General features: G+C 35.8%; 1 protein-coding gene across 7 annotated transcripts in view; it reads left to right on the top strand.

Annotated features, from left to right (window-relative positions):
* The window catches only part of SMCHD1 (structural maintenance of chromosomes flexible hinge domain containing 1), an 87343-nt gene that overhangs the window by 16704 nt on the left and 51987 nt on the right, over window positions 1-18652 (top strand). For 5 of the 7 annotated variants that reach the window (XM_035893194.1, XM_009637643.2, XM_035893192.1 and 2 more), the window contains exons 4-17: window positions 4777-4859; window positions 4950-5080; window positions 6968-7082; window positions 7236-7355; window positions 10150-10316; window positions 12540-12633; window positions 13044-13254; window positions 14027-14150; window positions 14252-14435; window positions 14938-15135; window positions 15273-15386; window positions 15850-15956; window positions 16236-16318; window positions 16460-16573. In XM_035893194.1, coding sequence (XP_035749087.1) covers window positions 4777-4859; window positions 4950-5080; window positions 6968-7082; window positions 7236-7355; window positions 10150-10316; window positions 12540-12633; window positions 13044-13254; window positions 14027-14150; window positions 14252-14435; window positions 14938-15135; window positions 15273-15386; window positions 15850-15956; window positions 16236-16318; window positions 16460-16573 — 1845 coding nt within the window. Of the gene's footprint in view, window positions 1-4776; window positions 4860-4949; window positions 5081-6967; window positions 7083-7235; window positions 7356-10149; window positions 10317-12539; window positions 12634-13043; window positions 13255-14026; window positions 14151-14251; window positions 14436-14937; window positions 15136-15272; window positions 15387-15849; window positions 15957-16235; window positions 16319-16459; window positions 16574-18652 lie in introns of those variants that run through there. The other 2 variants (XM_035893196.1, XM_035893197.1) reach the window with 2 other exon arrangements.

Genomic DNA, 18652 nt, shown 5'->3' with positions numbered 1-18652 from the left:
TTGGGCTGCTCACTATTGATGGGGGTAAGATAATTGGCTCATAGTCATATTTGCATACTGACCACTGTGCTTAGATGGGCACATTCCTCAATAGCCCTTGGCTATTGCATTGTTATCTGTCTCCCCCCACATCCAGTGGGTGCATCCTTCAGGACCAGACACAGACCGGATGCATCTGTCACTATGGCCACAGGTGGTTATCACTTGAAAGAGGTCAAAGGAGGGGGAGTCAGAGACGAGGGGGGAGCACACCGCCACAGAGGTGCATGTTATGGATCCTGAAGCTATGCTGAGGTAGTTGGTTAGCATCTTACCTTAGGCTACTCTGATCTCTAGCTGCTTGACTTTTTGTTAATTTTACCTGTCAGATTTTTTTTTATTGGCAAATGTTTTGTATTGTTTCTTCTTCCACTCTCTGTCCACAAGTGCAAAGCCCTGCACCTGGGATGACATAGCCGAAGAGCCCAGTACAGGCTTGGATCTGTGTGGCAGTCCCCATTGCTGGAGGTTTTCAAGATGTGATTGGACAGGGTGCTAGATAATCTCATCTAGGCTCGCTTTCCCACAAAAAGTTGGTCCAGATGATTTTTCAAGGTCCCTTCTAACCTGGATTGTTCTATGGTTCTAAGAATTATTGTTAGTTTACAGACATTAATGCTGACTAATAGGGGAAAAAGTGTGACAGTAGCATTTTTAGGTAAATTCTTATATTTCAAGTGGCAGGTAGAAATACTGTTCTTGTTGCTAGATTCGTGTTAACTGGAAGCATTTCCATCCTTTCAGTTAGAGAATTTGATGAGATTCAAATGAGCACTTCTGGCAGTTAAACCACGGTACATTCCTGAAACTGTAGAGCAGTCCAACCTTCATTTGAAGGAGTGCACCTTTAGCAACCACAATGAATGACTTTTAAAACAAACAAACAAAAAAGTACTTGAGCATGAGCGGGTAAGTAGGAAATAATATCAAAACACATGAAGCCCATCCACTGAGACAGAAAAATAATGAACAAAAGAAAACTATTAATTCTGTGGCATGTCAAGATGATGTGAGGTGTTGAGTGCCATGGCGTGGACACAGAACCTTCTGTTACTTGATGTTCAGCTGCAAAACAAAGGAATTCTGTTACTATCTATTCATGTTTCCCTTTTAAATATATATAACATTGCTAGACAAGGAGTTAATATTATTTTGCTAATACTAGCACAACAAAGCTTGTGGGACAAGAAGATGGTGAGAACTGGAAACTTGGGACGAGGACCTACACTGCAAGAATGGAGAGATGAAGGGTAGAAAAATGGAGGAATCTAGTCCTCTGTCATATAGTGTTAGGATCCAATTTTGTTTGGATGAGAGGAAGGCCCCCTTGCTTTCTAGCCAACCTTGGATGAGTCTGGGAGGCTAGTGGTGGCTGGACCATCCTCTCGTTTCAGGCTCGATCCCTTCCAGCAAGATTAAGACACAAACGAGGTCAGATGTCGTAAGTCCACCTGTTTATTAATTGTTCGGGGGAAAGAGAGAAAGCAGCAATAGGAAAGGAAGGAAGGAAAGATAAGAAATCAAGCGAGAGGTCCGGAAAGAAGAGAGCAGACGGTCACGGCCATGGATCCGCAGCAAACTGCAAGCCTTGGTGGGCAGGCGGCCCTGTCTGGGTGTCCGCTGCTTCAGCAAGCCTGCAAGCCACCTCGCCTGCAGCAACGCTGATCTTCGCATATTGCCACACAGAGGAGAGCAGGCTTTGAGACAGTTGGCTGGCTATTCAGTCTCCAGTTGGCTGGCTATTCAGTCTGCCACATATAATTACTATAACCACCTTGTATTAGAACTGTTAAGCTTTGAAGAGGTATACGTAGTCTGTGGTTTCTTGTATCTATTTTTCTATAACTGTTTATCAAAACTCCCAATCTCTGTTCCTCTGTTAGAAAAAAGTCTCATCTGAGAAGAGGATTTTGGAGTCAGAGTCAAGTATCATCCATTTAGCTTTGCCTATTGGTAGCATTTAAACAAACAGGTTTGTGCGTTAGATGAAAGATGGCGCTTGGTCATCAAGTTCTACAACAGAACTTGAAGTTCCTTCTTCTGTTTTTATGGTATTATACGTCAAGAAAACAAATGTTTAAACAAGTTTTCAGTTTAGAAATATATTACACTTTTGAAGGGTTTTGATTTCAGTGTTACTGTTCCTTTTTTTTTTTTCTAAAGCAAAATTTAAATTACTAAATCAAGAAATGAAATTAATACATACTGAGGACTGTAACTTTTTTACGTTGGAGAAATTTCCCAGTATGTGTATAACGATCCAACTCCCACTCTATTTTCATGGTAATAAACAGCACTGCAAACAAACAGGTGGTTTGTCAGAAGGAACTGTTACATCTCATAAGATCTTTATGATAAAGTCATTCAATACTGCATTTCCTCTAAGTGTTCATGTAATTTGTAGCTAACACTCATCTCCCATGAAATGCTGAGCATTCCCTTGGTAGGAAAACCTCTTTTTTTTCCTTCTTTCAACAGGCTTCAGAATAATATGAGATGAAAAAATAATGCATGCATATGCTCAGTTTTCCTTTCTTTCCTCTTTTTCTTTTCCTCATTTTCTTCATAAAAGAGATTTTCCACTTCTGTTGCCTCATGTTATGAGCACTTGCCTGTACATAACTCCGGTGATAATCTATATCAAGGTCAGATCTGCCATCCACGTGTAAAAATACTGCATTTTATAATGTGGATTAAATGTGAAATATAGCAGCATCTTTGACAGATTTATTTGTGTTACAGAAGTATTGAAACAGGAAGAAAGTATACCCACAGGAGAGGAAAAGACTTTGATCATGCCTGTCAATGTCTGTGGGCCCAGATATGAAAGTTCCTTGACTACTTGCTATAGTTTAAAAACATTTCGAACTTTTGTTTGGGTCCATCTGGCAGTACCATCAACATATATTTGCTATTTTCTCTTCCTGCGTACTGTTGCACGAAACCCTGAAGCATATTTATTCATGAGTCAGGGAAGTGATTTAAATATGGGATCTCAATGTTATCTTTTTGAAGTCTTTTTTTTTTTTTTTTTTTTTTTTTTTCTTTTTAGTAGTAAAGAAAACTTTACTACTACTAGGGGAAAAGTAAACTTCTCCTACATTTTCCTCTGTCATGTCATTGCTAAAGCAGCTTGCTTGGGTGCTTTAAATCATCATTCTCTCTAAAAGAGAGTGAACAAGCTTCAGATGTTTGTGAGAAACTTTTCATAGCATTTAAGGCAATTCTTGCCTGTACTCTGCAATGGTGACATAGGGAAAAGGAGGATTCCTGCTCTGAGTGTACTGCATGTGTTCATATTGCTACCACGAAAGCCTTTAAAATGGTCCAAAAGTTCTGGTACTACTTGTGGTCATAACTCTCCAATTCTAAAGAGACTACAATGATCAAGACTACAAACAGACTAACTTTTAGATCCAGTTCTGTAATGACATTACTGGTATATTTTTTCCTAATGTGTTACTAGTTCTCACTCTTTGAGACCCCAGTGAAGTAGTTTGTGATATTCTGCAACACACCCAGTAATGAAAATTTTCAAACCAGTTGTATTAACTGTGTACTTTTGTTTATTATGTACTAGAATTGACTGTTAGAGCAAATAGCAATTTTGAACGTGTGTAAGCGTACTGTAGCTGATGCTCCTTATTTACAACACCTCTAAGGGCATGCTTAACCAGTTTCATGTGTTATGAAGGGCCATTGTTCTTTGATACAGAATAGTAAGATTGCAGATCACATAACTGATGCTTAACTCCTGTTGTTGGCAGTGAAAAAAGTTGCAAAGAAACTGAGAACTGGTTTTATACTTCAAAAACAGCTTGAGGGGAAAATGCCAAATTCAGTATTGTTATATGATAGTAATATTCAAGGGATTTATTTTGCATGTCTATAGTATGTGGCCACTGTAATTTGCACTGTAGCATTCTGAAAAACCTTGCAGATTGTAGGGAATAAAACTTCCTTATCAGAGAGACTGAATGGAAATGTTGATTCTATTCACTAGGGCTAATCAATTGGGATAAATTAATCTGAACTTGTATTTTTTTTTCAGATTGATGCTGTTGTTTTAAATGCAATTTTTCCCTAAAGTTAGGTATTCCTAACTTTAATTAGGTAAGGGCTCCAAGTGTTAATCTTTAGAAACAGCAAACTTGTGCAAGTAGTTTAGATGACTATTTCCGCTGTGTATTGCCACATAACTGACAGAACTTTGGTTGTATTTACCATTGACTAAATTCTTCAACCATTTTTACAATTTTCTTTGTTATTCTTGTAAACAAATCCTTTTGATTTTGGAAATTGTGCAGCATTTCTGTTCAGGTTTTTTCATTCTTCCCTCCATATTTTAACAAGTCAAAGTCAGTTTTTTACATATTTTGGACTTCCGTATGAGTTGTACAAATTCATTCCTAAGCATGGAAAAAGACTTGTTTGCCTTGTGGTAAGGAGTCTGTTAGTTCATCACTGTTCCTAAGTGCTTCCAATAATTGTGTTCTTGCCATCAACAGAGATATGAGAGATTCATCGATGAAACAAATAATGAATTAAGTATACAAAAGCTTTTTTTTAAAATCAAGATATTATATAGTTTTGGTTGTTCTGACAGTGCTTAGCTTTTGTCTGTTTAGGGGATGAGTTATCCTAATTGCTTGGAAGAAACTACTGTGTTTGTGTTTTCTGAGTGCTGTCTTTTGAGAACAAGATTTTAATAGTCTTATTTTTCTTCAATTTCTTTAGCATTTGCCCTTGCTGAGTTGATTGACAATTCTTTATCAGCTACATCCCAAAATACTGGTATTCGGAGCATACAGATAAAATTGGTAAGATAAAAACATTCTCCTTTTTTTCAGGTGTAGTTTGCTTTTTTTTTTTTCTGGTGCTCCTTGTTTTTTGGTTTTTTCCCCAAACAGTTATTTGATGACTCCCAAGGAAAACCAGCGGTTACTGTGATTGATAATGGAAGAGGAATGACTTCTAAACAGCTGAATAACTGGGCCGTATATAGACTGTCAAAGTTTACAAGACAAGGTGACTTCGAGAGGTTAGAAAGTTTTAATCATTTTTACAAAACTTGGCAAACTCTGTGAAGGTTCACAGAATATAATTTTAAGACATATCTCTATACCAACACTTAGCTAAAACCTGTCATTCTATATTTACATTTAAATAGACACATATTTTCTGTAGGTAGAAAATAGAGAAGCTTCATAACACAAAAATGCTCTTCTAATATGATACTGTGAGAATGTTTTTATTCTTGTGGCCTTTTCTAAGCTGTCTTCTCTTTGATTTGCCTGCATACAGTTAGGGGCTTTCTACGTGTTTTTTTTATAGTGTTACCTGTTACCTGAAAGCCTTTCAATAGTGCATTAAGGAACTCATTCAATGTCTGTCATGCTACTGGAATAATGGATATAGGGTTTTGGTTTATGTTCTTTTATTTATTTTTTTTTAATAACTTAATTATGTACAATGTAATGCAAGATTATACCTGAAGATGTCTATTTATTGAAGAAGGCTAGGCAAAATACATGTTTTGCTTTTAAAGAAGAAAGTAAAAGTCTATGGTGCATTTTCATTTATAAGAATGTATTTTACAGTCTTGAATCTGTTCCCAAGAGATCTTCCACCTGCACAGCCAGGCTTAACCCTAGTGCAGTAAATACCAAAGCAGTAGTTATGCACAATTCTCAAGCTTTAGTCACTTATTTAAATACCTTAAACCTAGGACAGTAAATTTGAAAATAGGGATCACAGCCTCAATCATAACTAACTTGTCCTATGAGAAACTAGTGTAAAAAATAATGGAGCAGCAGAAAGTGATAATAGAGCTGAGGAGGGTTTTTTTTTGCATTGAATGCATCTCCAAATAGAATGATCAGTATCTATCAAACAACTGGGAATAAGTGCGTAAGAAGTGATTCTTTGTTATCTTATCTAGTCATTTATAGAGAAATGCACTGCTTTTTGAAATTGCCGTAGGTGAATTTAGTAACAGCAGAAATGTATAGTATTTTTAAGCTACAGGTTTAAAATGTGGGTTGATAAACAGTGGGAGCATAGCTGTAAATTATACCAGGATGCCATCACACCCTGTTTTCATTTGGGATTGCTATGATTTAAATCAAGATGTTTGTTCTACTATTTGCTTAAACTAGGTAAGACACTTCATCCATCAAAGCTGACTCAAAAGACATGGAACTTAATTATTGATGACGTATGTGGTCTCTCCAAGACTGCATTTAATAGTTGGCATTATTTCCCATTTGGACTCAAAACTATTTCTATGAAAGGATGATGTCAGAAAGATCAGGCTTGCATTGTTAACCATTTTAATTTGCAGCAGCTTCACAGTTAATATCTCACCATAGTCAAGGGTAGACCATTGAGGGATTTGCCTTTTACCTTCTACCATTAAAACTGTGTGTAATTGCTGTTACCGCAGTACCTGTCACATCTCCCTGTTGCAGAGTTAACAATGGGGAAAAGTTTTCAGGGTAATAGTTTCTTTGGCTGTCAGATTCTCCCTGCCAAATGTTTTTCCTCTCTGTCATATGAACTTCAGTGTAAAAAAAAAAAAAAAAAATTGTGCATAATAATAAGCAAAAGGGTTGTTCAGGTGAAAAAATTGAATGTGTATGACTAAGATTTGGTTTGCTAGAAGGGACAGAAGTGTCTTATAAGATGACTTAGAAAAAGAGTTGCTCTGCCAACATCCTTTTAAGAAAAAACATCAAGAATTTTAGGCACATTTTAATGTTGCAGTTATAATAGAACTAAAATGAAGGATTTCTGAACAAAGTGACTGCAGGAATAATTTAATACAGGCTGTTTAGACAGAAGGGCGTTTTTTGGGGGTGTGTTTTTTGTTTTTTTGTTTTTTAAATGACTTCTTGAGGAAGTTTATTAAAGCCATTTTTATTGTCAGTGATCATTCAGGATATGTACGCCCTTTGCCAGTGCCTCGTAGTTTAAATAGTGATATCTCATATTTTGGAGTTGGAGGCAAACAAGCAGTGTTCTTCGTTGGACAGTCTGCCAGAGTAAGTAAATGTCAATCTTTAACTTTATGATTATGTAAAAATGTTTTAAAATATTGTTGCTATCCTAGCTTTTAATCACAGCATTAAGCTGTTTTATTATGTTCATTTTAACTCTTATTTTGATTTTAAATACTGTTTCTTTAATAAAAACAGATGATAAGCAAACCTGCAGATTCTCAGGATGTTCATGAACTTGTCCTTTCTAAAGAGGATTTTGAAAAGAAGGAGAAAAACAAGGAAGCAATATATAGTGGATACATTCGAAACAGGAAGGTAAAGTGGCCTTAACACTTTTTTTTTTTTTTTTTTTCTCATTGAAAGCCTTTCGCAGCTCAACATGATTTCACTGTAATACTTATCTGGTGATATCTTTACCTTATGAATCACTTGCACTCTGGAGTATAGAAGGAAGTAATGGAAAATTTGAGACACTGTATCGTAAGGCTTTATTTGTATGTGATTATTTTTTTCCATTTAGGTTAAAGGACAGGAACACCATATAGTTTGACACATTAGGTTAAGAAAAGTATCTAAAAAGATCTTTCTAAGAACAGCAATTGTTTTGTTATGTATGAAACATAAAAATGTCCATTCTCTCAAGTATTAAGGAATAAATTAGGGAAACAAACTCTGTGTTATATAGAAGTATGTAGAACTACCCCGCATATGGGAGAAAAGTCATCCAGATCAACAAAGACCCTGATGGTTTTCATGAAGAAGTAAAGCTTAAGCAAAAAGCTGTAAGATAAGGAGGAAGACCAGAAGGAACTGTTCTTTGGACGTTTTTGAGCAAGAAAATAAAGGCAAAGATATAGCTAAGGGTGCAGAAGGAGCATAAGTGGGTGCTGTGTATGACAAGGTAATCGGATCTTGATTATAGCCCACATAACTTGTGGGTTGTATCAGTGTTCTTGGCCTTTTGTATAGCTGAGAAAGGAACAGGAGGTGAATATGGTTTTTATCATGCCAGTCTTGGGTCAGTGACTTGTGACAAAGAATGAATCATCAGAAACATACAAGTTTTACTTTCAATAATGAGATGAGAAGGTAGAGTCACAGAAATAGAAACTGAAAGTAGAAGCAGACAAAATCTGCTTTTTATAGAGGGCCAAAATGCTTTCTTTTATTTGATATTAAAAAAGTATGGGGGATCGAAAAGTAGAAAATAAACAGATATTAGTTGGAGGAAGCTAGCAGAATGAGATGTGTAGGTGGTGCAATCAACTGTTTGAAAAGTTGTGGTGATAATATGAAATGAATGTTAAGCTGACACAGTTAAAAAAAAGTTGCCAGTAAAGCTCTATTAAAGGTAAAAAAACAACTTGTAAGTATCCAAGAGGGAAGACATAATGTGAAGCACTCAAGTAATGAAAGTGTGGATATAATTTATAGACAACTTGGGTCTAAGAAATTTTAAAAATCATTGAAATAGCCAGACCAGTTTTGTAATATTGATGTGAAACTAAATGTGTGAAGTTGTTTAATGTCTTGAAAAATAGTCTGCAGTGCACATAGGTGAGTGAGAGAATACTATGGCAGAAATAAAAGTTCTAATGAATTACTGCTGTGTGAGAAGAATAATTGAATCTTTGAGGAATTGAGTTGGTAAAGGAAGTTACTTTTGCAAAGAAATCAAGGTATAGTTAGCATCAAACCTCAGACATTCTAGACCAAGGCCAGAACACTGAAGAGAAGTGGCATTGATGGCACCCCAGCCGATCATCTTCTGTTGGGGTAATAGGCACCTCTCTTTACTGCACTCATTTCCCTGAACCATTTAATATTGCCAACAAGTAAATACTACTTTTTCTAGCTGAGATGGATGCTAGGAATGTAGGGGCAAGTGCCATGGTAATTTGTCATCTGTAGTGGGAAGGCAACCAAAGAATTTGGGAACAGCATTTTGGAGGTACTTTTAACTCTGTAAGTTGTACCGGATAGCACTTGTTGAACATTTGCATGCAGCTTCTAGGTCACTGGTCAAATCATACAGAGGTGGTGACTCTGGCTTTTCTTTATTATCTGTGATCTCATCACCATAATAGAAACAGCCCCTTGCTTGGATGAAATGAGCAAGACTGTTGGGTTTAAAAGAGGCTATGCTGTGGGCAGAAGAAAGCATTTAAAGAATTGTAGTCGTTTTTGATGAAAGTTCCCCCAACTGGTTAAATTATCCTGTTGGCTAAGGAGAGTTCTTTGATCCCCTGGGGAAATTAAGTCTTAACAGAACTCCCTTGACTAACATATTTCACTGTCTACAGTTAGGTATGAGATTTGTCCTTTCACCAATTCAGTGATGTGCTTCCTTTTGGCCTGTTTTCCTGCAAAACGAAGCATGAAGCTGCATTTACTACAGCATGGGAAAACGTATTTTCTTAAGTTGTACCAATTGTTTGCAATTGCTATAAAGATCTCAATCTTTGTATTAAAAATAGTTCCTTTTCTGGATGCATGAAATGTGAAAGATTATCCACTTGTCCAGCATGAAGCATGACATCAACTCCTGTGTTTCTATGCAGCTTAGAAATCTATCATGGGTGAAGTGCATCCATCCAGGAAAAGACAGTCAGGACTTTCTGGAATCAGGAATTTCTGTTTCTGTGAGACTACTGGATATTTCAGCTGGAACTGAGGATTTGCCCTTTCTGTTTCACAGCATATGCTTGTTTCTTCCATTTCAATTTCTGTTATAGAAAGCAGCCTATCCATTTAAAAGCAAATAATTGTTTTCTGGCTTGGTTGTCTTAAAAAAGACTATGTCTTATACACATAATAGTTCCATTTAGTGGATGAGACCGTGGATATCACACAGTGCCCCACTAAACATGATTAAATGCATTTCTAGACTGAACACTTCAAATGCTGTGATGAAAGTGAGTTGAAATGAACTGGATCAGGGATGTCGGATTCTGTTTGTTGATTTTAATTTGGAAGCATTCCTTTCTGATACTTAGCATCACATGTTCTGTATTGTTTTCCTGTTCTGTTTTTTAGTCCCTTTCAAAGCTGATGGGAGTTCAGAAATCCAGTTTACATTCATGCTCTTATTATTTTACTCTTTTTGTAGCCATCTGACTCTACTCACATCACAAGTGATGATGAAAGATTTCTTCATAATCTAATATTAGAAGAAAGGGATAAAGAGAGTTTCACAGCAGTTGTCATTACAGGTGTACAACCAGATCACATGCAGTACTTGAAAAACTACTTTCATCTTTGGACAAGGCAGCTGGCGTAAGTTGGTGATTTAAAAGATTTGATTTAAAAGTGAACTACTAACAAAGATAATGATGAATTACTTTCTTTTTGTACCTAGTCATTGCCTTTATTCCTGTTAAGGCTGTTGATACAGATTTTGTTGATGACACAATTAGTCTTCCTAGCTAACTGATTTTACAGAAACTGGTACAACTCAATAGGGCCCCCCATCCAAAGAAAGATGTTTACAAACATCAGTTTCAATGTGACTTGATAATTGATACACAATTATCCAATCTAATATTAATAACATATTCAATTTAAGTTATATTATTAATGTAACAATTAGATATCTAATTATTAATAACTCAATAAGTTACTTTTCTCACAACTGCGCTCCTAACCTTGATAACCTTGATATCTATCTTTGTATTTACAGTATTTTGGTTTTGTGTTTGGGTTTTATTTTAAACAACAACAAAAAAAGCTGCTGCTTCATCCCAGTTTAAGAGGATGCACTCAGTGCTATATAAGTGTCATCATTGGTTCTTCTGAGCCTGCAGACATGGAAGTCTGTAATACCTGGGAATTGTGTGGGCTTACCTGTTAAGATGATGGATCTATCGGTGAATGTATACCGAACTATGAAGTCACAGCCCAGTTTTGAAATCTGGCAAACCAGAGAACTTGATTTTCAAGCTGTAATTTTATTTTTGTGTTACTTGTAATCTAATAATAATAGAATATAATACAAGTATTAACATAAGGATTAGATAATACCTTATTATATGAAACATCAGGTTGCATGTAAGAACTTGTGGCTGAAACCCTTTTTAACCTCATAAAAATGTAGGATACGTCTATGTTGACTGATAACTCGGGTCCTTCCTTAGCTTCTAGGTGCTCTTATGGTGAACACCCACACTTAGGTGTGTGTTAGTTCATCCCAGTAATCACTTGAACTGGAAGAACTGCCTCTATATGAGATGAAACCCAGGTGCAATTATTCAAGTATATGCCCTGTAGCTATTACAGTGAAGCAAATCAGATTTAACTTCCCAGTGCTACACAGTCCTGCATCGCTATTTCAGCTGCAATGGCCTTTTTCCCCTTGAACACTTTGACATACCCTTCTGCCACACATGCATGATACCAATTTCATTCTGCTTTAATGGACTACAGCACAGCCCTCATTGTTTCAGGTGCTTTGAAGTAGAGGGAGGGGAGATGAACCCCCAAAATAATAACATTTTAAGGCCATCAGAACACCTTTTGAAGTCTGGAAGAAATGCAGACAAAATACTAAGCAGTTCGGACATACCAGTCTGCTCTGAAGTCCTGAGCAATGAGACCATGAGCTTTTGTCTGGGAACCAAGGTTTCTCCGTGGGGTGCATTTAGTGCAATGGATGTCAGAAGCAAAGCGATTATAAACAGTTGCAGATGCATTTAACTTTCTTCATGTATTCAGTCCCATCGACTTGTATAATATCATTTTACTGCAGACTGCCACCCTGAGGTTTAAGGACTCAATCTTTGACATTGGAAGAATTAGCTAGCTTGCTGAAAAGTTGAAGTAAATGGATTTAAGTTCCTCAGTTTTCTCAAACTTCATATCTCTATGAAAATAATTAATCTATCTGACCATGTGGATTCTTTTGAGTGCCATTAGAAAATAATGTTTGCAAACAGAAAAATTATTTCTAATATACATCCATGACTGCTGCCACTATTCAAATGGGGAATCTTTATTGTAAATAACGGAAGGATTGCGATTGTTTGTTAAATGTTTCTTGTTACTATTAGATGATCAGTACAAAACTGATATCAGAAACAATGTGTGGAAAACTTTTTGGCTCTAGTTCTTTTTAATCTTCAGAGTGCGGAAAAAATTCCAGTAGTTTCATTAGTTTGCCCTTTGATGTAAAGGATCTGTAGCCATGTAACAATCATAATTTTTTTCACTTATGTATTATTTTCCAATTTGTAATGTTTCTAATTATTTTATCAAAAAATTGATCCTAATAAGATTATGCATGAAGGAAATGAGAGTTGAAAGGAGTGAGAAGGAGTTACTCACTCCCTTTAGTAAGTCTTCTCTACCAGATTTACATGTTGTCATGGAGTTGATTTTTAACAATGCAATGAAACAGTTGTATTTTAATAAAAATGCAAGTTTATTTATATTTTTGAAAATTATACTGTGTAATTTTTTACCTTCTATTTCTGAGATTTATTTTTCCTTTAAAATGTATTTCAGACATATCTATCACTATTATATCCATGGACCAAAAGGAAATGAAACTAATGCTGTAACAAAAGACATAAGCCCTTTCAACAACATTGACATTCAGGTAAGAGATTTTATACTTATTAGTCAAAATTCTTCTTTGATGGCAACTTACTTCATATTGTGCCTGTTTCTCTTTAATCATGCATTTTGAAATACAGAAGCTCTTTAAGATATGTATGTAATTTAATTTTTAAAAATTAATACTATTGTCCTGGTTTTGTTTGGGATAGAGTTAATTTTCTTCCTAGTAGCTGGCATGGTGCTGTGTATTGGATTTAGCACCAGGAGCGGGGGAGTGAGCAAGCGGCTGCATGGTGCTTAGGTGCCAGCTGAGATTAAACTGGAACAACTATTTATCATTGCAGCATAGGAACTAATTAATTTTGCTAACAGTTAAGATGTAAGTCACAAATGCTAATTACTGTAGGGTTTTTTGGTCTAATGAAAATGAACTTGGTTTATTTTTTCCAGATTTCAATGTTTGAAAAAGGGAAAGTACCAAAGATTGTCAATCTTAGAGAGATCAAAGATGACATGCAGACACTGTATATAAATACTGCAGCAGATAGTTTTGAGTTTAAGGCACATGTTGAAGGAGAAGGTATAGTGGAAGGCATCATCCGATACCATCCTTTTCTGTATGATAAAGAAACATACCCTGATGATCCATGTTTTCCATCAAGTGAGTGAAACGTTTTGCTGCTTATCAGTCCTATTATAGACAATCCTACTCCTGTAAATGTTTTAATGAAATGGAAACTAGAACAATTTGAATTGAAGTGTAAATTACTATCTAATTTGGGTTGTGGCAGAACACATCCTTTTGGCTGTTGTAGTAACTCGTTCATGTGAACCTGATCTTTGACATAAGCTCATCTGATTTCAAACTATGAACTCTTATGGAATGCAGTCTGATTGAAATATTTCCACTTTCCTAATTGTTGTATCTTTGCTCCAAGAAAGTAGTGAAACACCAGTAGTTTGAGTCGACAGATTCTAACATTGGAATACCACAGAGGACAACATGTAGACTAAGTGATTGATTTAAAATCTGGTTTTCCAGATGCTAGGGTTTAAAAATAATTTGTGTTGGTCTTTTTTTTTTTTTTTTTTTTTTTTTTGACAGAAGTCTGTATTTTTATTTGACAGGATTTTATGATCATCAGTTGAAACTAAGAGGAAAAAGTAATATTTATTCAAATTTGCAAATTTGGCAGATTTGGTAATATTTGATCCCTGTTTAAAATTTTTCCTTAGTTTTTCTGTTTGGTATTTCTTAAACAGGAAACAAAAAATCCTAATATTGTATATACCTCACTCAATATCATGTGTACTGCTACTGTGCCTAACTTAATAACTATAAATAATCCTTAATTTAGACTGCTCTGTCTTGCCACATTATATTAGTTTTTAAAAGAAGCTTATTCATGGAGACTATCTTCTTTTTAATCAAGAATTAAATGACGACGACGATGATGATGATGACTGCTTTATAGTAGAAAAGGGTGCCAGAGGAAAAAGGCCTATTTTTGAATGTTTTTGGAATGGAAGATTAATACCATACACAACTGTGGAAGAGTAAGTGGTAATCTGTTTCTACAACGTAAACCAGTCTGTTTCTATAATGTAAACCTCTCTTCATAAAAAAGGGTTTTAATGTCTTTCTCCTCTTGTTTAAGTTTTGACTGGTGCGCTCCTCCAAAGAAGAGAGGATTAGCACCAGTTGAATGCTACAACAGAATTTCTGGTGCATTATTTACCAATGATAAGTTCCAGGTCAGTACAAACAAACTCACTTTCATGGATCTGGAGCTGAAGCTAAAAGATAAGAATACTCTGTTCACGAGAATCTTCAATGGACAGGTAATAATTTCATTTTGTTAGTTTGTCTTGACAAAGTTTAATGCATATGATATAAAAACCTTTACTCATTGGTCATTTGTTTGCACCACTGAATATTGCCCAGTTTCTGAAGAACTTTCACCTTGGACACTTTTGCAGGACTTTGTAGCAGTCAGTCATTTGTCTCAGTTTTAGTGACTTGTAAAGCTGACTCCTTAAATCTGGAAAAAAAAATAAGATATTTAGTCTTTTTCCTTTTATTGTCTTAAACAGTTATTTTATGTAGTTATACGGCAGTTTTTGAGGAAAGAACCTCTTCGTAGAGGAGTATGGGTGCTGGGGGAAACACTTTCTCTGTCTTGAAGTATAGCTTTCCTAGAATTTTGTAATGTTTCCAAGCTGAAGAATCCATTTTTTTGAGTAGTGTTGCTGTACTCTTATAATTGTTCATACTTCTGAAGTTGTCAGATTTAAGTTTTGTAATACATTAATAATATGTATTTATTTTGTAATCTCTTTATAGGAGCAGCGAATGAAAATTGACAGAGAATTTGCTTTGTGGCTCAAAGACTGTCATGAAAAATATGACAAACAGATAAAATTCACAGTCTTTAAAGGAGTAACTACACGTACTGATTTACCATCCAAAAGAATGCAGAGCCCTTGGGCAATGTACGCTGCAATAGAGTGGGATGGGAAAACATATAAAACTGGACAGCTGGTAAGTTAGTTGCTCACTGATGTTGTGGTTTTGTTTGTTCATTTTGTAATAGAGATTTTGAACCCTGTAAGAGGCAAATACTATACATTTGATGCAGAAGTAATGTATTGATATTAATTGTTGTCTTCTCTTTACAGGTGAAAACCGTTAAGACTCTTCCAATATTCTATGGAAGTATTGAGAAATTTTTTTTGTATGGAGACCATGATGGGGATATATATGCCACTGGAGGAGAGGTTCAAATTGCTTTGGTAAGACAGATACAAAAAGGATTCATTTACCTAGTATGCTGATAGAATCTTTAAACATAATCCTGGGTCAGACTTATTTAAATGACGTTTAGATAACTGTTGAAAATTATGATTATTTTTTTTTTTTTGAGGTTCAGCAATCTTGAAATAATTAAACTATTTAGTTACACTAGTTTTAATGTAAATATATTCAAATTATTATTCATGAACCATGTGCTGATTTATTTAAATTTGCGTATGAAATAGAGTATCACATTTGGTATCAATAGTATGTCGTGCATCTGTTCTTAGCCCTTGTGATTTCAGCAAATTTTAGAATAGTGTCTTGTGGTGTCACCAGACAGTATTTATTAGCATATTGCATTATGTTTGTGCTGACTTGTATAGTGTCTTAATAGAGAGGGGGTTTTTCTCTGATATATTATAATCTGTCTGTTTGTAACTGCACTCAATTTTTTTTCAGGAACCTCAGGCCTTGTATGCTGAAATGAAAACTATTCCAATATCAAAACTTGACAGAACAGTGTCTGACAAAGCTGTTAAAAAATACATAGAGGATGAAATGGCAAGGTAAGCTCTAAATTGTAATTATTTACTTGTGGAGTTCCGAACAAGATTTTAATATTTCTTCATGAACAACAACAACAAAAAAATAGCAGTTTCATTCCCAAATGGGAAAGCATTCAGGTGTTTCAGTAGAAACAAAAAAACCTAGAACTCTAAACCAAGAAGAAATATTTTGAGCGTTTTTCTTCCCCCAGAAAAGTAACTTCATGTATATTCTACTAAAGATAAATTAGCCTGGTTTTTAACTCATGGAAAAACTGTTCATTCTTTCTTTTTCACTAGGCTTCCTGACAAATTATCAGTAACATGGCCTGAAGGAGATGAGTTATTACCAAATGAAACAAGATTTGCTGGTACACCAATAGGTATATTTTTTTCTTCCAAATACTAAAATTAAAATGTCAATTTAAAAAATGAAATTTAAAAAAACAAGCATACAGAAATCTCCAATCACTTACAATACACAGCATATTTTAAAAGTCCATTGTTTTTCCTTTTAAATACAGGAGCGTTAAGAATAGTAATTTTGAATAAAAAAGGAGAAGCAATGCAAAAACTTCCGGGTACAAGCCATGGAGGTTCAAAGAAACTTCTTGTTGAACTCAAGGTTATTTTACATTGTAAGTATTTTGCTATATTTAACTGGGCCTTTATGATTTTAAAAATGCATAATGGATAATATATTTCTCTGTGTATATACATATAATACATATTAGAATTTGATAGATGGATATAGCTGTGAATTTTAAGGACAATATCCCATCAGAGCACGTAGTACTCCAAAGCCACATTTCATGGAATGACAATTGCTTCAATGCCAAATGTTTAATGTCTTAATTGTGTATTATGATTACATCTTCTGTTACATGTAAGAAGGGCCTATCAATTCCAGACTGCCTACTTAATGTGCATAAGAACATGGTTAAAATGGATGTTTCTGTAATTAATACAGCAATTCATGTGAGCTGCGTAAAAGTAGGGACCAGACTTGTTTATTATCTAATGTAAAAAATCAAGTTTCTTATGTGTTACTGTTCTGTGGTTTCCGTTTTATGGGTGCTTCACTTGATATTCTTACATTGCATTTGTTGAAGACTTGCATTCTCTCAGACACAGATGAAATTACTAAGTTGAGTGTTGGACACAAAATTAGAACACTAAATTATCTGAAAACTCCTATCCTTCACCTGTCAAATATATCGGAAATTTACAGAAACTTAAAATCTTGTTTGCCTTGTTTCTTTCCATATACAGTAGGAAAATCCAATTCCTTTATCTGGTAAGAGCTGTAAAAATACCTTTCTGAAGCACTGAGGTTACTGTAGTGATATATGTCAAAGGAAACCAAATGGAAGTATCTTAGCTACAGTTTAGTATATGTGTCATAAGACTACATGTGGTATTTTAATTGCATTTGTTATGTGGGGACTGTCTGCTGTGCATGTCCATTGTCCAAGGTAGTATGCTGGAGCATAAAGAGGTTGGAATGGAAAAAAACATGTTCATGTAACACAGATTATCAGATTGTATTTGCCAATAGCCTGGGGGACAAATCAGGTTTTTTGCAACCTTAACTGAGGTAGACCATCCTGACTTCAGGACATAATAAACTTGACAGAGGCATGGCATTTCTATTGTTGTGTTTTTTCAGTGTTGATGCTAGGAGTAATAAAACTAAGTTTGCCCTTTGCCTCCAATCACTGAAAAGTCTCTCTTTAGACCTTTCATGTCTCCTGACCGCTTCGATTCACTGATGGAAATTTATACTTGTAACTGTTCTTACTGCTTCCTATCTTAACTTTTGTCTAGTCAATTGAGGAATCACTAGTGTAATCCCTCTGTTCTTCACCCGAACAAGGAGTAAGTCGGGCATGGCATACCTGTCAAACTCAAACCCCCCTAGTCTTTCTTACAATAAAAAGCTCTCATTTGTACTGTCATGATTTACACCCATATCAAGGCCAACAGCAAACACCTTATAATGTACAAAAAGTTTTTCTTCTCTTTTGAAGCATGGGATAAATGGCAAAATATACTGTGGACTGCCAAGACAGTTGAGCTATGAGAAACTTCTTATCTGGTCTCTTACTGGGGAGCCTTATACAAGGTTCAGTTCAAGATTAGGGCTTGAATTATAGGGTTGAGAGAATGATAAAGTTGAGGGGTCCAGTGGAGATAAAAGGAGCTGCAAAAAGAAAGGGTGAGATAGCGGGAGAACTGGACTGTGAGAAACTTCTTGTCTCGGCCATGGCAGGAGCACCTTGCCCAGGGTTTGGACAACAGGTATATCAGCCAGAAGAGGATGGTTAAAGAAAGCGTACCCCCACTGATGAGCGAGACGGGCAAGCTGGTAACAGCAGATGAGGAGAAGGCTGAGGTACTCAACAACTTCTTTGCCTCAGTCTTCACTGGCAACCTCTCTTCTCACGCCTCCCAAGGTGACGGATGGCATGAGGGGGACTGGGAGGGCAAAACCCCTCCAGCTGTAGGAGAAGATCAGGTTCGTGACCACCTGAGGAACCTGAATGCACATAAGTCCATGGGACCTGATGAGGTGCATCCCAGAGTCCTGAGGGAATTGGCCGATGTAGTTGCCAAGCCCCTCTCCATGATATTTGAAAAGTCATGGCAGTCAGGGGAAGTCCCTGGGGACTGGAAGAAGGGAAACGTGCCCATTTTCAAAAAGGGTAGAAAGGAAG

Source organism: Egretta garzetta, unplaced genomic scaffold (genome assembly GCF_000687185.1).
Source record: "Egretta garzetta isolate BGI_Z169 unplaced genomic scaffold, ASM68718v1 scaffold534, whole genome shotgun sequence".
In the NCBI taxonomy this organism is placed as follows: Eukaryota; Metazoa; Chordata; class Aves; order Pelecaniformes; family Ardeidae; genus Egretta; species Egretta garzetta.
The sequence above is the reverse complement of the archived record's forward strand: the minus strand, read 5'-3'. Positions and strand labels throughout refer to the sequence as shown.